Source organism: Myotis lucifugus, unplaced genomic scaffold, assembly GCF_000147115.1.
Source record: "Myotis lucifugus unplaced genomic scaffold, Myoluc2.0 scaffold_1420, whole genome shotgun sequence".
Taxonomy (NCBI): Eukaryota; Metazoa; Chordata; class Mammalia; order Chiroptera; family Vespertilionidae; genus Myotis; species Myotis lucifugus.
Genome location: NW_005872468.1, coordinates 53,467 through 65,693, shown reverse-complemented (window position 1 = coordinate 65,693; position 12,227 = coordinate 53,467). Strand labels below are relative to the sequence as shown.

Here is a 12,227-nt window from a genome sequence, read left to right as displayed (position 1 = left end):
CCAGGCATGTGCCCTTGCTTGGAATCGAATCCAGGACCCTTCAGTCCCCAGGCCTACAGTCTATCCACTGAGCCAAACCGGCTAGGGCTCAACCCCTTAATTCTTAAAAAAAAATGTATATATATACATATTTTATTGATTTTTACAGAAAGGGAGTGGGATAGAGAGTTAGATACATCGATGAGAGAGAAACATCGATTAGCTGCCTCCTGCACATCTCCTAATGGGGATGTGCCCACAACCAAGGTTCATGCCCTTGATCGGAATCAAACCTGGGACCTTTCAGTCCGCAGGCCGATGCTCTATCCATTGAGCCAAACCGGTTTCGGCAAAGAAATATATTTTAAACAATAACAACAAACACCTGGGACCAGCTACCGAAAGCTGAAATTGCCATTTCCCAGCGCCACTCAGCGCCCCAGCACCAATACCTGCAATGGTCAGTGAGCGACTGGCCTCCTAATGCCACCTGCCGGGCCAAGAAAAGTGCATTACCCAGAGGGCAGTGCGCCTAAGGGGGTGTAGCCAATGAAAGCCCAAGAGAGGGTCCTGGAGCTCATCGGTTTGGGCGGGACTTCCTGTTGTTCTCAGAGTCCCAGGCTCCACTTCCGGGTCAGCCGGAGCAGGAGGCGGAGCGGGCGGCGTCCCCGCGGGGCAGGGTGTCCCTGAGGCTCGTGGCACCGCAACCCCCAGGACTGGGGTCCCCGAGGCTCCCCGACTCCTCTCCGGCGACAGAGGCCCCTCGGCCTCTCCCCATCGGACCCTCCAGCCTCGGGGCCGGCGCCGCTCGGGTCCCGCCGCCCAGGGCGCAGCGTCCAGCGCAGTGAGTCCTCGTGGGGCCCCGGGGTGTGAGGGGAGGGAGGGCGCCGGGCTGCGGGGCCGCCGGGGGAGGCCGTGGGGGGCTGAGCCGGGAGGGGGGCACCCAGGCCTGGTGTGTGTCTAAAGGCGACGGAGAGGACGAGCGGCGGGTCCGGGAGGGGGTTCACTTCCTGTTCAGGGCCCCGGCGTCATCCGATGGTTGTGAACTTTTCCCAAAACTGCCCAGAGGAAGAACAGACGAGAAGGGAGACGACAGCAGTTGGGGCCCGGAAGGAGAAGTCCTTTGAAAGATAAGGGACTTGCCCCGGCTGGTGTGGCTCAGTGGATAGAGCGTCGGCCTGCAGACTGAAGGGTCCCGGGTTCGATTCCGGTCAAGGGCAGTTGCCAGGCTGCAGGCTCGATCCCCAGTAGGGGGCGTGCAAGTGGCAGCCGATCCATGATTCTCTCTCACCATGGATATCTCTATCTCTCCTTCTCCCTTCCTCTCTGAAATTAATAAAAATATATTTAAAAAAAATATAAGGAACTTGTCAAGGGTGTGCACTGAGGACCGAGCCCTGAGGCCATGCAGGCATCTGGAGGTCACCAGGCTCCAGGGCTGGGCAGCCTGAGCCCCTAAGTCTGGCGGTGGTGGCCAGGCTCTCGGCAGACCTTTCTCTTTCCACAGATCATCGCTTTGAAGTACTGGGGTTTCGGGTTTGTCGAATCGCCTTGAAGTACTGGTTTTGTTCCCGGGAAACCCCGGGGTGGGCTCTGAATGCCTGTTTCCATGTCCAATAAGGAAGGCTGGGTTGAATCCTATGAGGCCTTCATTGGGAAGGCCGGCCAACCAAGAAGACAGGGCAGTGGTTCTCAACCTTCCTGATGCCGCGACCCTTTAATACAGTTCCTCATGCTGTGCTGACCCCCAACCATAACATTATTTTCGTGGCTACTTCATCACTGTCATGTCGCTACTGTGATGAATCGTCATGTAAATCTCTGATATGCAGGATGTATTTTCATTGTTACAAATGGAACATAATGAAAGCATAGTGATTCATCACAAAAACAATATGGAATTCTATATGTGTTTTCCGATGGTCTTAGGCGACCCCTGTGAAAGGGTCGTTCGACCCCCAAGGGGGTCGCGACCCACAGGTTGAGAACCGCTGAGACTGGGCGCTTACAGGCATCCAAAACCTGACTTACAATCAGGTGCAGGCGGCAGGATTCTATAGGGAAAATGGGCTGGAGTGGGCGGGCAAAGGAACGCAGCTGCGTGTAGCCCTGGGGTCAGTAGAATTAACCATTGTTCTCGGTTGTCGGGTGATGAGATGATGTCTTGGTTCCTGGAGGGGTCGGCCTGGTCATGCTTACGGGTTGTGTGTGCTTGCTGGGTGCAGCGGACATTGTCTGCGGCGAAATCACCTCCTCCATCACTTTGTTTGGGATCAAAGGGATGGACAGGTGCCCTCCCTGAGAAATGAAACTTAGAAAAGAAAAAAAGAAAACACAACTTATCCCTCTGTTCCTACACGTATATGTATTTCAGAATTTCAAAATAATATGATTATTGTTCACATTAATTCAGGTGCTCTCTCTGTCAGATCATAAGTCCTCCCTATCACTTTCTGGAGCTGATTTCAGGGTTGTGGCCTCTGAGGTAGTGGGGTCCTGGGACTGTCCAGCCTCTCTTGCAGCCCTGGGACCTCGGGTCCTTGAAGAGACATCAACCCCAGAATCCTAATTCCATGTCTAGTGTCATATGAGTGGCCCCTGTTTTTAACTAGTGAGATGGGATGTGAGAGGTCCTTCCAGGAACAGGTTCCAGAGTGTGCAGACTCGGAATGAAGACTGAGGTAGTTCAGGAACCAGTAAGTATCTTAGAAGGAAGGAAAGAAGGGAGGAAGGGAGGAAGGGAGGAAGGGAGGAAGGGAGGAAGGGAGGAAGGAAGGAAGGAAGGAAGGATGGAAGGAAGGAAGAAACTGGTAATACTTGGAAAGGATTCAGGTCTAAATAAGCTTTGTGACAATGTGGGTATCTGTTCTGCAGGTGATGGGAACAGTGGGAGGTTTGGAGCAGTGGAGGCAGGGGATCTGACTCAGGTCTCCTTAGACGCCCTGTGGCTGCAGCTTGATGCACAGTATGGGTGAGAGGGAGGCGGTGGAAAGACTAGGATGGAGGCTGCTGTGATCGTCTTGGTGACTGTGATGGTCACTGGCCCATGATGGGGGCTGTGGAGATGGAAGACACAGTTGGGTTCTGGATCGGTGTTTTCGGTGTGGCCACCTGGATTTTCTAATGTTGAATTGGAGAGAGGGAGAGGTCAGAGTCAGAGATGATGTGAAAGTTTGGTTTTAGCAGCTGGAGGTATGGAAACACCATCAACTGAGATGGAGAAGTTCATAGTGGGAAGAGTAATGTTCATTTGCAAATTCAACAAGTTTTATTTTTGGCCTGTTAGGGTGTGAGATATTTCAGAGAGCAGTTCACAAGCGTCTGGAACTGAAATGTGGTTCAGAATAAAGAGTTCTTAAAAGAGTAGTGGAGAGTGTATGGACCAGGGAGGAGTTGTAGATGACCTTTTTTTTTTTTTTTTAAATTATTGGATGTGAAAGAGTAATTTAAATAAGTTGAGATTGGGGCTGATGCATATTTACTTCTTTTTAAAAAAATATTTATTTTACTGATTTTTTTTTACAGAGAAGAAGGGAGAGGGATAGAGAGAGTTAGAAACATCGATGAGAGAGAAACATCGATCAGCTGCCTCCTGCACACCCCCCACTGGGGATGTACCCACAACCCAGGTACATGCCCTTGACTGGAATCGAACTTGGGACCCTTCAGTCCGCAGGCCGACGCTCTATCCACTGAGTCAAGCCAGCTAGAGCCATATTTACTTCTTAAACACTCACCGGGAATATTTTGTGAGACTTGGTGTGGCCTGGGTGTTGCAGTCAGTCTGGTTCATTTGCTTATGGGCGTGAGTGGGCATGTGTGAGAGTCACTGGGCGTGGGGTAGAGGGCCATGGGTGATGGGACTTGAGTAAGGAAGTCTGTGAGTCATGAAGGGACCTCAAGTGCAGCCCGGTAAAGGTGGGCTGTGTGTGTGTGTGTTTGTGTGTATATATATATATATGTGTGTGTATGTATGTGTGTGTGTGTGTGTGTGTGTGTGTGTGTGTATATATATATATATTATTGATTTTTACAGAAAGGAAGGGAGTGGGATAGAGAGTTAGATACATCGATGAGAGAGAAACATCGATTAGCTGCCTCCTGCACACCTCCTAATGGGGGTGAGCCCACAGCCAAGGCACATGAGCTTGACCAGAATCTAACCTGGGACCTTTCAGTCTGCAGGCCAACGCTCTATCCACTGAGCCAAACTGGTTAGAGCTAAATATATTTTTATTGATTTCAGAGAGGAATGGAGAGGGACAGAGAGAGAGACAGAAACATCAATGATGAGAGAGAATCATTGATCAGCTGCCTGTTGCACGTCCCCTACTGGGTATTGAGCCCACAACCTGTGCATGTGCTTGTGACCGGATGTGAACCGGGAACCCTTCAGTCCATAGGCTGATGCTCTATCCAGTGAGCCAAACCAGCTAGGGCCCCTTAATTCTTTTTTAAAATTGTAATGCTGATCTGAGGATATGTTTATTGCTTTAGAGAGAGAGGAAGGGAGGGGCATAGACAAAAAAAAAAAGGAACATCCATGTGAGAGGAAACATGGACCGGTTGCCTTCCATAAATGTGATTGATTCTTCGTGGCCCATACACAGAGGATGGATTTAGGCCTGGGAGAGTCTATTTTGAAGAAGTGGTGTTAGAAAAATTGGAGGGTGTCGGATGGGTGATGGGAGACACAGCACAGGCGGAGGGGCCAAAGGATATGCAGCACAGGGGAGGCACATGATTCATGCTCGAGTTGAGGATGGGAGAGTTGGAAGGGGTTGACCTCAGCAAATGTACCTCAGTCATATTGAGGACGTTTTTAGCAAAGGCCAGTTTAGGAGTACCCTCATTAAGTTAATAACAATGTGCCTACCTAAATAGTTTAAGTTTAAAAAATGTGGCTCTCAAAAAAAATTTCAATCGTTGTACTGTTGATATTTGGCTCTGTTGACTAATGAGTTTGCCAACCACTGTCCCAGATGATCACACCACCTCCCTCTCACACATATTGCTCTCCATGCTGAAGCCACGGGGCATCTAATGAGACCTGAGTCAGATTACGTGCCTCCGCTGCTCCAAATCTCCCATTGCCCCCATCACTTGCAGAACAGACAACCTTGCTGTCACAGAGCTCCTCTATTCCTGACTCCGCTCCCATTCTTACCTGTTCCCATCAAAGAGAAAAGCATTCCTGCAGGTTCCTGAACCAGCTGTCTTCACTCTGAGCCTCTACCACATGTGAAACCTGTGCCTGGAAGGACCTCCTACATCTCATTCCACTGTTTTCCAGAACAACATGAACCACTTCATACAACCTTAGTCATGGACTTAGGATTCTGGACTGAGTATCTGCAGGAGGCAGTGTGGCCTACAAGTGAGGCCCATAGCTCAGATACCTGCTCTCATCTCAACTGCCTTTATTGTTGTGGGAAGACACAGTATCGGTAGGAATATAAGGAGAAAGTGACTTTGAGGGGCCAAAGGCCTGGTGTCTTGTCTGATGAAGGGTAGAGGGAGCATACGGATATGGAGGGTGGGAATTATGAAGAACTTGAAATCCTAGGAGAAAAGCTAATCGTGGATTGAACTGTCCCCATTATGACAGAATATGAACTTTGAAGACGTGGCCATTGTCTTCTCTGAGGAGGAGTGGGGGCTCCTTGATGAGGCTCAGAGACTTCTCTACTGCAATGTGATGCTGGAAGTGTTTGCACTTGTCTCATCTGCAGGTAAGACCTTCATGTTTGTCCCAGTGTCCTGAGGTGATGTCTACTCTTCCTTTATTCTTCAAACGTAGCTCTCACCGCCACACCATGGGCTCTAATAATTTCCCCCACTGGCCTTTCAAATGGGCTGTGGCTGCCAGGGGTGAACAGTGTGGGGAGTCCTGAGCTCTGGACTCACCGAGCATCCCTTACACCCGCTGCATCAGAAAATGCAAGAAGTTTCTGGGAGTCAGGAGTCTTGCAATGAGCTTAATGGGACCCACTTTGAACTTTCTCTTCCTGGGAAGGTGACTATGTCCTCATAGCTTCCACTTCTACACCATTCATCCAGGTAAGGCTCATGTGACAGCCTGTGCCAGGTTATCATCTTTACTTACTTGAACCATAGCTGTACTTGTAATATCCTACCTCAATTGTTGTTTGTAATATTTCCTTCCCTGAATACTATTGCAATCCGAATTCCTCTGGGTTAGTGCTGGCTGGCCATCTCCCTTGTATTTCATTCATTCTCTGAATATTTAGTTTGTATGTATTTATAGAGTAGAAGGTGCATGGAGAACCCTGTGTTCTCTCTCAGGGTGAACTGGGAAGATGGTCTCTGATGAGGCCTGATCCTACTGAGTGGAAACGGGGGGAAGGTGTCACATGAGGGCTTTTTTCAGATCATACCAGGAAGCCGCTTGTGTCCAACAATATTTAGGTGCAGGTGCGTTTGTCACCACCTTATTTCTACATTTTATTTACCGTTATTGACATTTTGAAGACTGATCATTTCATCTGTTACTTCATGGCTTTTGTTTAACTTCATGTTTGTCACCTTTTTGCATCCTCTGTCCCTCTGAACTGCTCCCTGTGCAGTATTCTCCTACATGGACCAGCCCATGTGTTATGAGGTGCACATATATGCTTAAGTAGTCCTTGAACCCCTGCTACTGAATTTTACTTGGAATAAAACATAAGCAACCTTCTGCAAGGCTTGCCCATTTCACCAGCATATAAGCCCAGCTGAACACTTTTAGTAGAAGAAGGAGCTGACCATCCTGCTTTGATTCCATGTGGTGCTTGCCATCTTTGTGTCATGTTTCTGGTGAGGCTTTCCTTGTTTTGTGATATTCAGAGTTTCAGAACTTCACAGGAGTCTTTTCCAAATCCTGCTAGCACATCTGTTATTTTCAGACAATTGCATGGATCGCATGTACGATGTGTAACACATTTTTGTAACGGAACTTCCCTCATCACCGTAGTCAACATCCAGTTCCTCCTCATTTCTCTGTTTTCAGGTTGTTGCCATAAAACGGATGATGAGGAGGCCTGTCCTGAGCAGAGCGTATCTGTACAAGGAGAGTCACAGGTCAGGGCATCTAAGACAGAACCAACAACCCAGAGGACCCATGTGTGTAAGCGGTGTTTCTCTGTGTTTAAAGACATTCTGCACCTAACTGAGTCACAGGCAGCGTACCTTGAGCAGAAAGCCTTCTTCAATGACACACGTGTGAGAGACTTCTGTTTCAGTGCAAACCCTCGCCAGCAACAGAGGGAAGCCAGTGGAGAGAAGCCCTGGAAAGAAGCTGTGGACAGGGCCTCGTTTGTGACCAGGTGCAGCTTCTACTTATCAGAGCTGCCTACATCCAAGAGGGAGGTTGGGGAAGACTTGCCAGCCATCTCAGAGCTTCTCCAGCACCAGGCCCTTCTCAACACTGAGGAGCCACACAGTGGCAGTGAGATTTCCCAGAAACTTCTCAGTGGAAAATGTCATAACCAGAGGCGTCAATGTGAAAATGCTGCTAGCAACAACCAGAAAGTTGTTCAACAGAGAGTCTGTTCTGGAGAAGTGGATTATGAATGTACCAAATCCAGAAAAAATTTTAGAGGAATCTCTAGCCTCATTCGACATACGAAATTTCACAGTGGAGAAAAGCCATATGAGTGTAGTGATTGTGGGAAGGCCTTCAGATATAAGACTAACCTCAATCAACACCACAGACTTCACATTGGAGAAAAGCCCTATGTGTGTAGTGAGTGTGGGAAGTCATTCAGGTATATGTCTGTTCTTAATCGGCACCAGAGAGTGCACACTGGGGAAAAGCCATATGAGTGTACTGATTGTGGCAAGACTTTCAGTCTTAGGTACAACCTCACTGAACACCAGAGAGTTCACAGTGGAGAAAAACCTTATGAGTGCAGTGAATGTAGGCAGTCCTTTAGACGAAGGTGTATCCTCACTGAACACCAGAGAGTTCACACTGGAGAAAAACCTTATGAGTGCAGTGAATGTGGGAAATCTTTTAGATATCATGGTCATCTTTTTACTCACAGGAGAATTCACACTGGAGAAAAACCTTATCAGTGTAGTGAATGTGGGCAGTCCTTCAGAAAAACGAGTAACCTTACTGAGCACCAGAGAATTCACACTGGAGAAAAACCTTATGAGTGCATTGAATGTGGGAAGTCCTTTATACAAAGGGGTAACCTCACCGAACACCAGAGAGTTCACACTGAAGAAAAACCTTATGAGTGCAGTGAATGTGGACAGTCCTTCAGTCGAAGGTGTAACCTCATTGAACACCAGAGAGTTCACACTGGAGAAAAACCTTATGAATGCAGTGAATGTGGGAAATCTTTTAGATGCCATAGTCACCTTTTTAAGCACAAGAGAGTTCACACAGGAGAAAGGCCTCATGAGTGTAGTGAATGTGGGAAATCTTTTAGCCAAAAAACTCACCTTTTTAGACACCTGATTGTTCACAACAGAGAAAAGCTTTAAATGTGCACCGAATACTTTCTTTTTCTCATTGACAATAACAACACTGAAGAGGTCTCTTTAAAACACATTTAATGGAATATAAACCCCTTTTATCACAACATGCACTCCCCTAGATTCCTCATGAAATTTCAAGTATAAGTGATGCTTTGAATAACTGCATGGCACTTGCTAAGCTGCTCGGGCCTACTACCCGATTGAAATCACTGGGAGTATTTCTGGCTGCGGCGATTTCACCTCCACCTCCTGGCTCACCTGAACAGGGTGCCTCAGTCACAGCCCCTGCGTGGTCAGGGAAAAGGAATTCTGTGTTCTCACCTCTGCCTGAGCAAACTGTGATTACTCCAAGTTCCTGGCAGGATCTTCATTCCTTTCTGACTAGGAAATGGAGTTATTGAGGGTTCATCCAGTGCTACCATCCTACCTCTCTCAGAGACATCGTGGTTCTCACCTCATGCTGTGGTGAATTGTTTCAGGTTCCTATTCACCAACCTGCAAACCCGTGGAATATTCTAACCCGTCTCTGGTTTATGATTTTTTTGTCCAGGTGCTTTTACTCATGTACTAGTACCTTTCATTTTGTTGGTCTTATGCATTGGCTTGATATGAAAGCACACTTGGGATCTGTCAGCATGAACAGGAGAACAGATATTGTGGGAATCCCCACCCTGCTGTGCTTCTGAAGGCAAAGCGTGGACTCAGAAAATCACTTTATCCAGTATCACTTGTAATGCAGTGCTGCCCAAGACCTCAAAGAAAGCTGGCATGACTTGCTGGTTCTCATCTGCAGCCTGGTGCCTCCTATGATTGAAATCTGAGGTCATCCTGAAGATGAGGGTGGGGGGCTTTGTTGTGATTCTGTGAACAATGTGAATTATATTCTCTGTTCACAGTGTGTATTACATGCTGTCAAGGTGCCCTGTGCCGTTATCAATGACATTTCATAGGCTGGTGTCGGCTGTATTGAGACTCTCAGGGTTAGGTTGAACTACAATTGGGTCAGAAACCCTGTATTCATAGTGAGTGGGAAAGAGTGAAGAGAATTAGGTGAATCGCACCTCTTCTGAACGTTACCCACAAAGGACTAAGGACGTGTGAATTGTGTGGTCATTGTGGACAGGCGTCCTCAGTTCCTCCATCACTGTTTCCTGTGGCTAAAGTCATTTTTTAGAGAAAATAATCTAAAGGGTCTGTGTCCTCTTCTGGCCTCTCTAAGGTGTTCACCTCAAGGTTTGCTCAACAGGCAAGACCTCAAAGCTAGAGGAAGTGTAATCCTGTAGTCAGTCCCAGGATGTGGCATTTGTGACCCAGTCAGCATTCCTGTTGATTCTGATGGCTATAGTTTTCTCTGCTTGCCAATATTTGCTTCCACTGAGGCAAGGCTGGTGCTCCCAGGAAATTAGGAGAGAGATGGTAGAGCCCATATAGGGTTGTCATTTTAATTTTTTAACAAGACACGGATATCTGGGCCTTTATTTGAAAGCACATTTTAAGGTTTTATTTAGGTATATTAGTACTATTTGGTGAGTTTGGACGTAGGGATCAAACTCTAAAATGGTCACATGTCACATAAACTTATCTCTCACCATATAGAGGTTCGGGCAAAACCAGGCATATAGATGTGAATATGCAAAACACAGAGTTGACTCTCTATTTTTCTAAATAAGAATTTTACATATTTAAATATATTTTAACGACTTTTCACAAGGAGAGGAAGGTAGAGAAAGAGAGAGAGAGAGAGAGAGAGAGAGAGAGAGAGAGAGAGAAATGGTGATATTAGAAAGAAACATCAGTTTCCTCCTGCACGTCACCCACAGGGCATCCAGGCAGGCATGTGTTTTGAGCTGGAATGGAACTAGTGACCTTTTAGGGCAACGTATGGTGCTCAAACACCTGAGGCTCACTGGCAGGGAAGAGTTTATTTTTTTTTATTATTTTTAAATTATTGTAATAATTTCCATGCCAACAGCTCTACACCTTCTTGTGCCTCACCCTGTATATACCTCCTGCCCTTTTGGAATCTCTCCTTCTGCCTTCCCCAGCCCTAAATGCAGTCATTGATTTTCCTTCCTTTACAAGATCAGTTAATATTTTCCAATATTTCATAAGCACTATAAGGGGTATACAAATATTGCTTTCCTTCATGCTACATAGTCATTTTGAGATTCAACACGAATGCTTATATGAATGGTCAATTATTTTATATGGCTGAGTCATACTGTGTTCTGTGAATAACCAGTTTAGCTATTGATCTGTCTATGGTTTTAGTTATTTCCAGGTTTGGGATATTAAAAATAAATCTGCTGGGAATAATGCCTTCAGTTCTTTATATAGAGGTATGTTTTACTTACCAAAGTGATGCAGTATAGGCGAATGTTTTACCTGTTAGTATATGCAGAACTGTGTTCTAAAATGGTCATTCCCTTTGGCTTTCCAACCACCCAAAGAAATGAAAATTCTAGTTTTTCCACAACCCTGCCAGCACATGTGATGTTTAATCTTTTTAATAATAGGCCGAGAAATGAGTGTAGTGTTAACTTGCTTTGTTTTAACTCCATTTCCCTAATAAAATTTTTAAAATTTTTTCCCTAATAAATTTTTATGGTGAACGTTTTCTCAAGCAATTCTTTACACTGTCTTTGTCTCCTTTGTTGAAATGTCTGGTCAGAATCTTTTGCCAGTTTTTAAAATGAAATTATTATTTTAACTATAGGTTAGTACAGAATCTAAGATATATTTATTTATTTCACTCAATCCTCAATGACTCAACTGAATTCTTTGCAATGTGAAACTATAAATATTTTTTTAAAAATATTTTTTTTATTGATTTTAGATAGGAAGGAAGAGGGATAGAGAGATAGAAACATCCATGATGAGAAAGAATTATTGATTGCCTGCCTCATGCACGCCCCCTTCTGGGGATCAAACCCTCAACCCAGGCATGTGCCCTTGCTTGGAATCGAACCCAGGACCCTTCAGGCCCCAGGCCGACCCTCTATCCACTGAGCTTAACTGGCTAGGCTTCAACCCCTTAATTCTTTTTTTAAAAAAATATTTTTATTGATTTCAGAGAGGAACGGCGAGAGAGAGAGAGAGAGAGAGAGAGAGAGAGAGAGAGAGAGAGAGAGAAACATAAACGATGAGAGAGAAACATCTATCAGCTGCCTCCTGCACATTCCCCATGTGCCTCTGTTCAGAATCGAACCTGGGACCCTTCCGTCCACAGGCTGACGCTCTATTTACTGAGCCAAACCAGCTAGGGCCCCTTAATTCTTTCTTAAAATTGTAATCGTCATCTGAGGATATGTTTATTGCTTTGAAAGAGAGAGGAAGGGAGGTGCACAGAGAAAAAAAAAGGAACATCCATGTGAGAGGAAACATGGACCGGTTGCCTTCCATAAATGCTGGACAGCAGATCAAACCCACAACCTGGTCTGCGCCCTCACCAGGAACCGAACAGGCCCTTTGATTGAAGTGGGCGAATGAAATGAAGCTGCAAGAGATTGAGTTGCCTGGCCAGGGCAGCACCTGAAATCTTCATGTTTCCTTCAAGACCATGAGTTTTTATGACTCAGCATTTGGGAGAGAGTTTGTTTTGCATGTTGCCTGTTGTTTGTATGTGTGAATTGGCTGTCCCTTTGGGTGTTCCTGATGTGTGAATGTGGGTATTGTGTTCTCTTTGTCTGTGTTCTATGTCCGTGTATGTCTGCTCTGGTTTGTGCACGGGTGTGTCCAGTGTGTGTGTGTGTGTGTGTGTG

The 12,227-nt window shown here is 46.2% G+C and overlaps 1 protein-coding gene across 1 annotated transcript; it reads left to right on the top strand.

The window, feature by feature from the left end:
* The first annotated feature begins 739 nt into the window (after positions 1-739).
* LOC102430605 (zinc finger protein 501-like) lies at positions 740-8,478 on the top strand. Its single transcript, XM_014449787.2, has 3 exons — positions 740-823; positions 5,588-5,711; positions 6,989-8,478. Exons 2-3 carry the CDS (start codon positions 5,591-5,593, stop codon positions 8,470-8,472), a joined length of 1,605 nt encoding a protein of 534 aa, XP_014305273.1. The 5' UTR covers positions 740-823; positions 5,588-5,590; the 3' UTR covers positions 8,473-8,478.
* Positions 8,479-12,227: the final 3,749 nt, after the last annotated feature.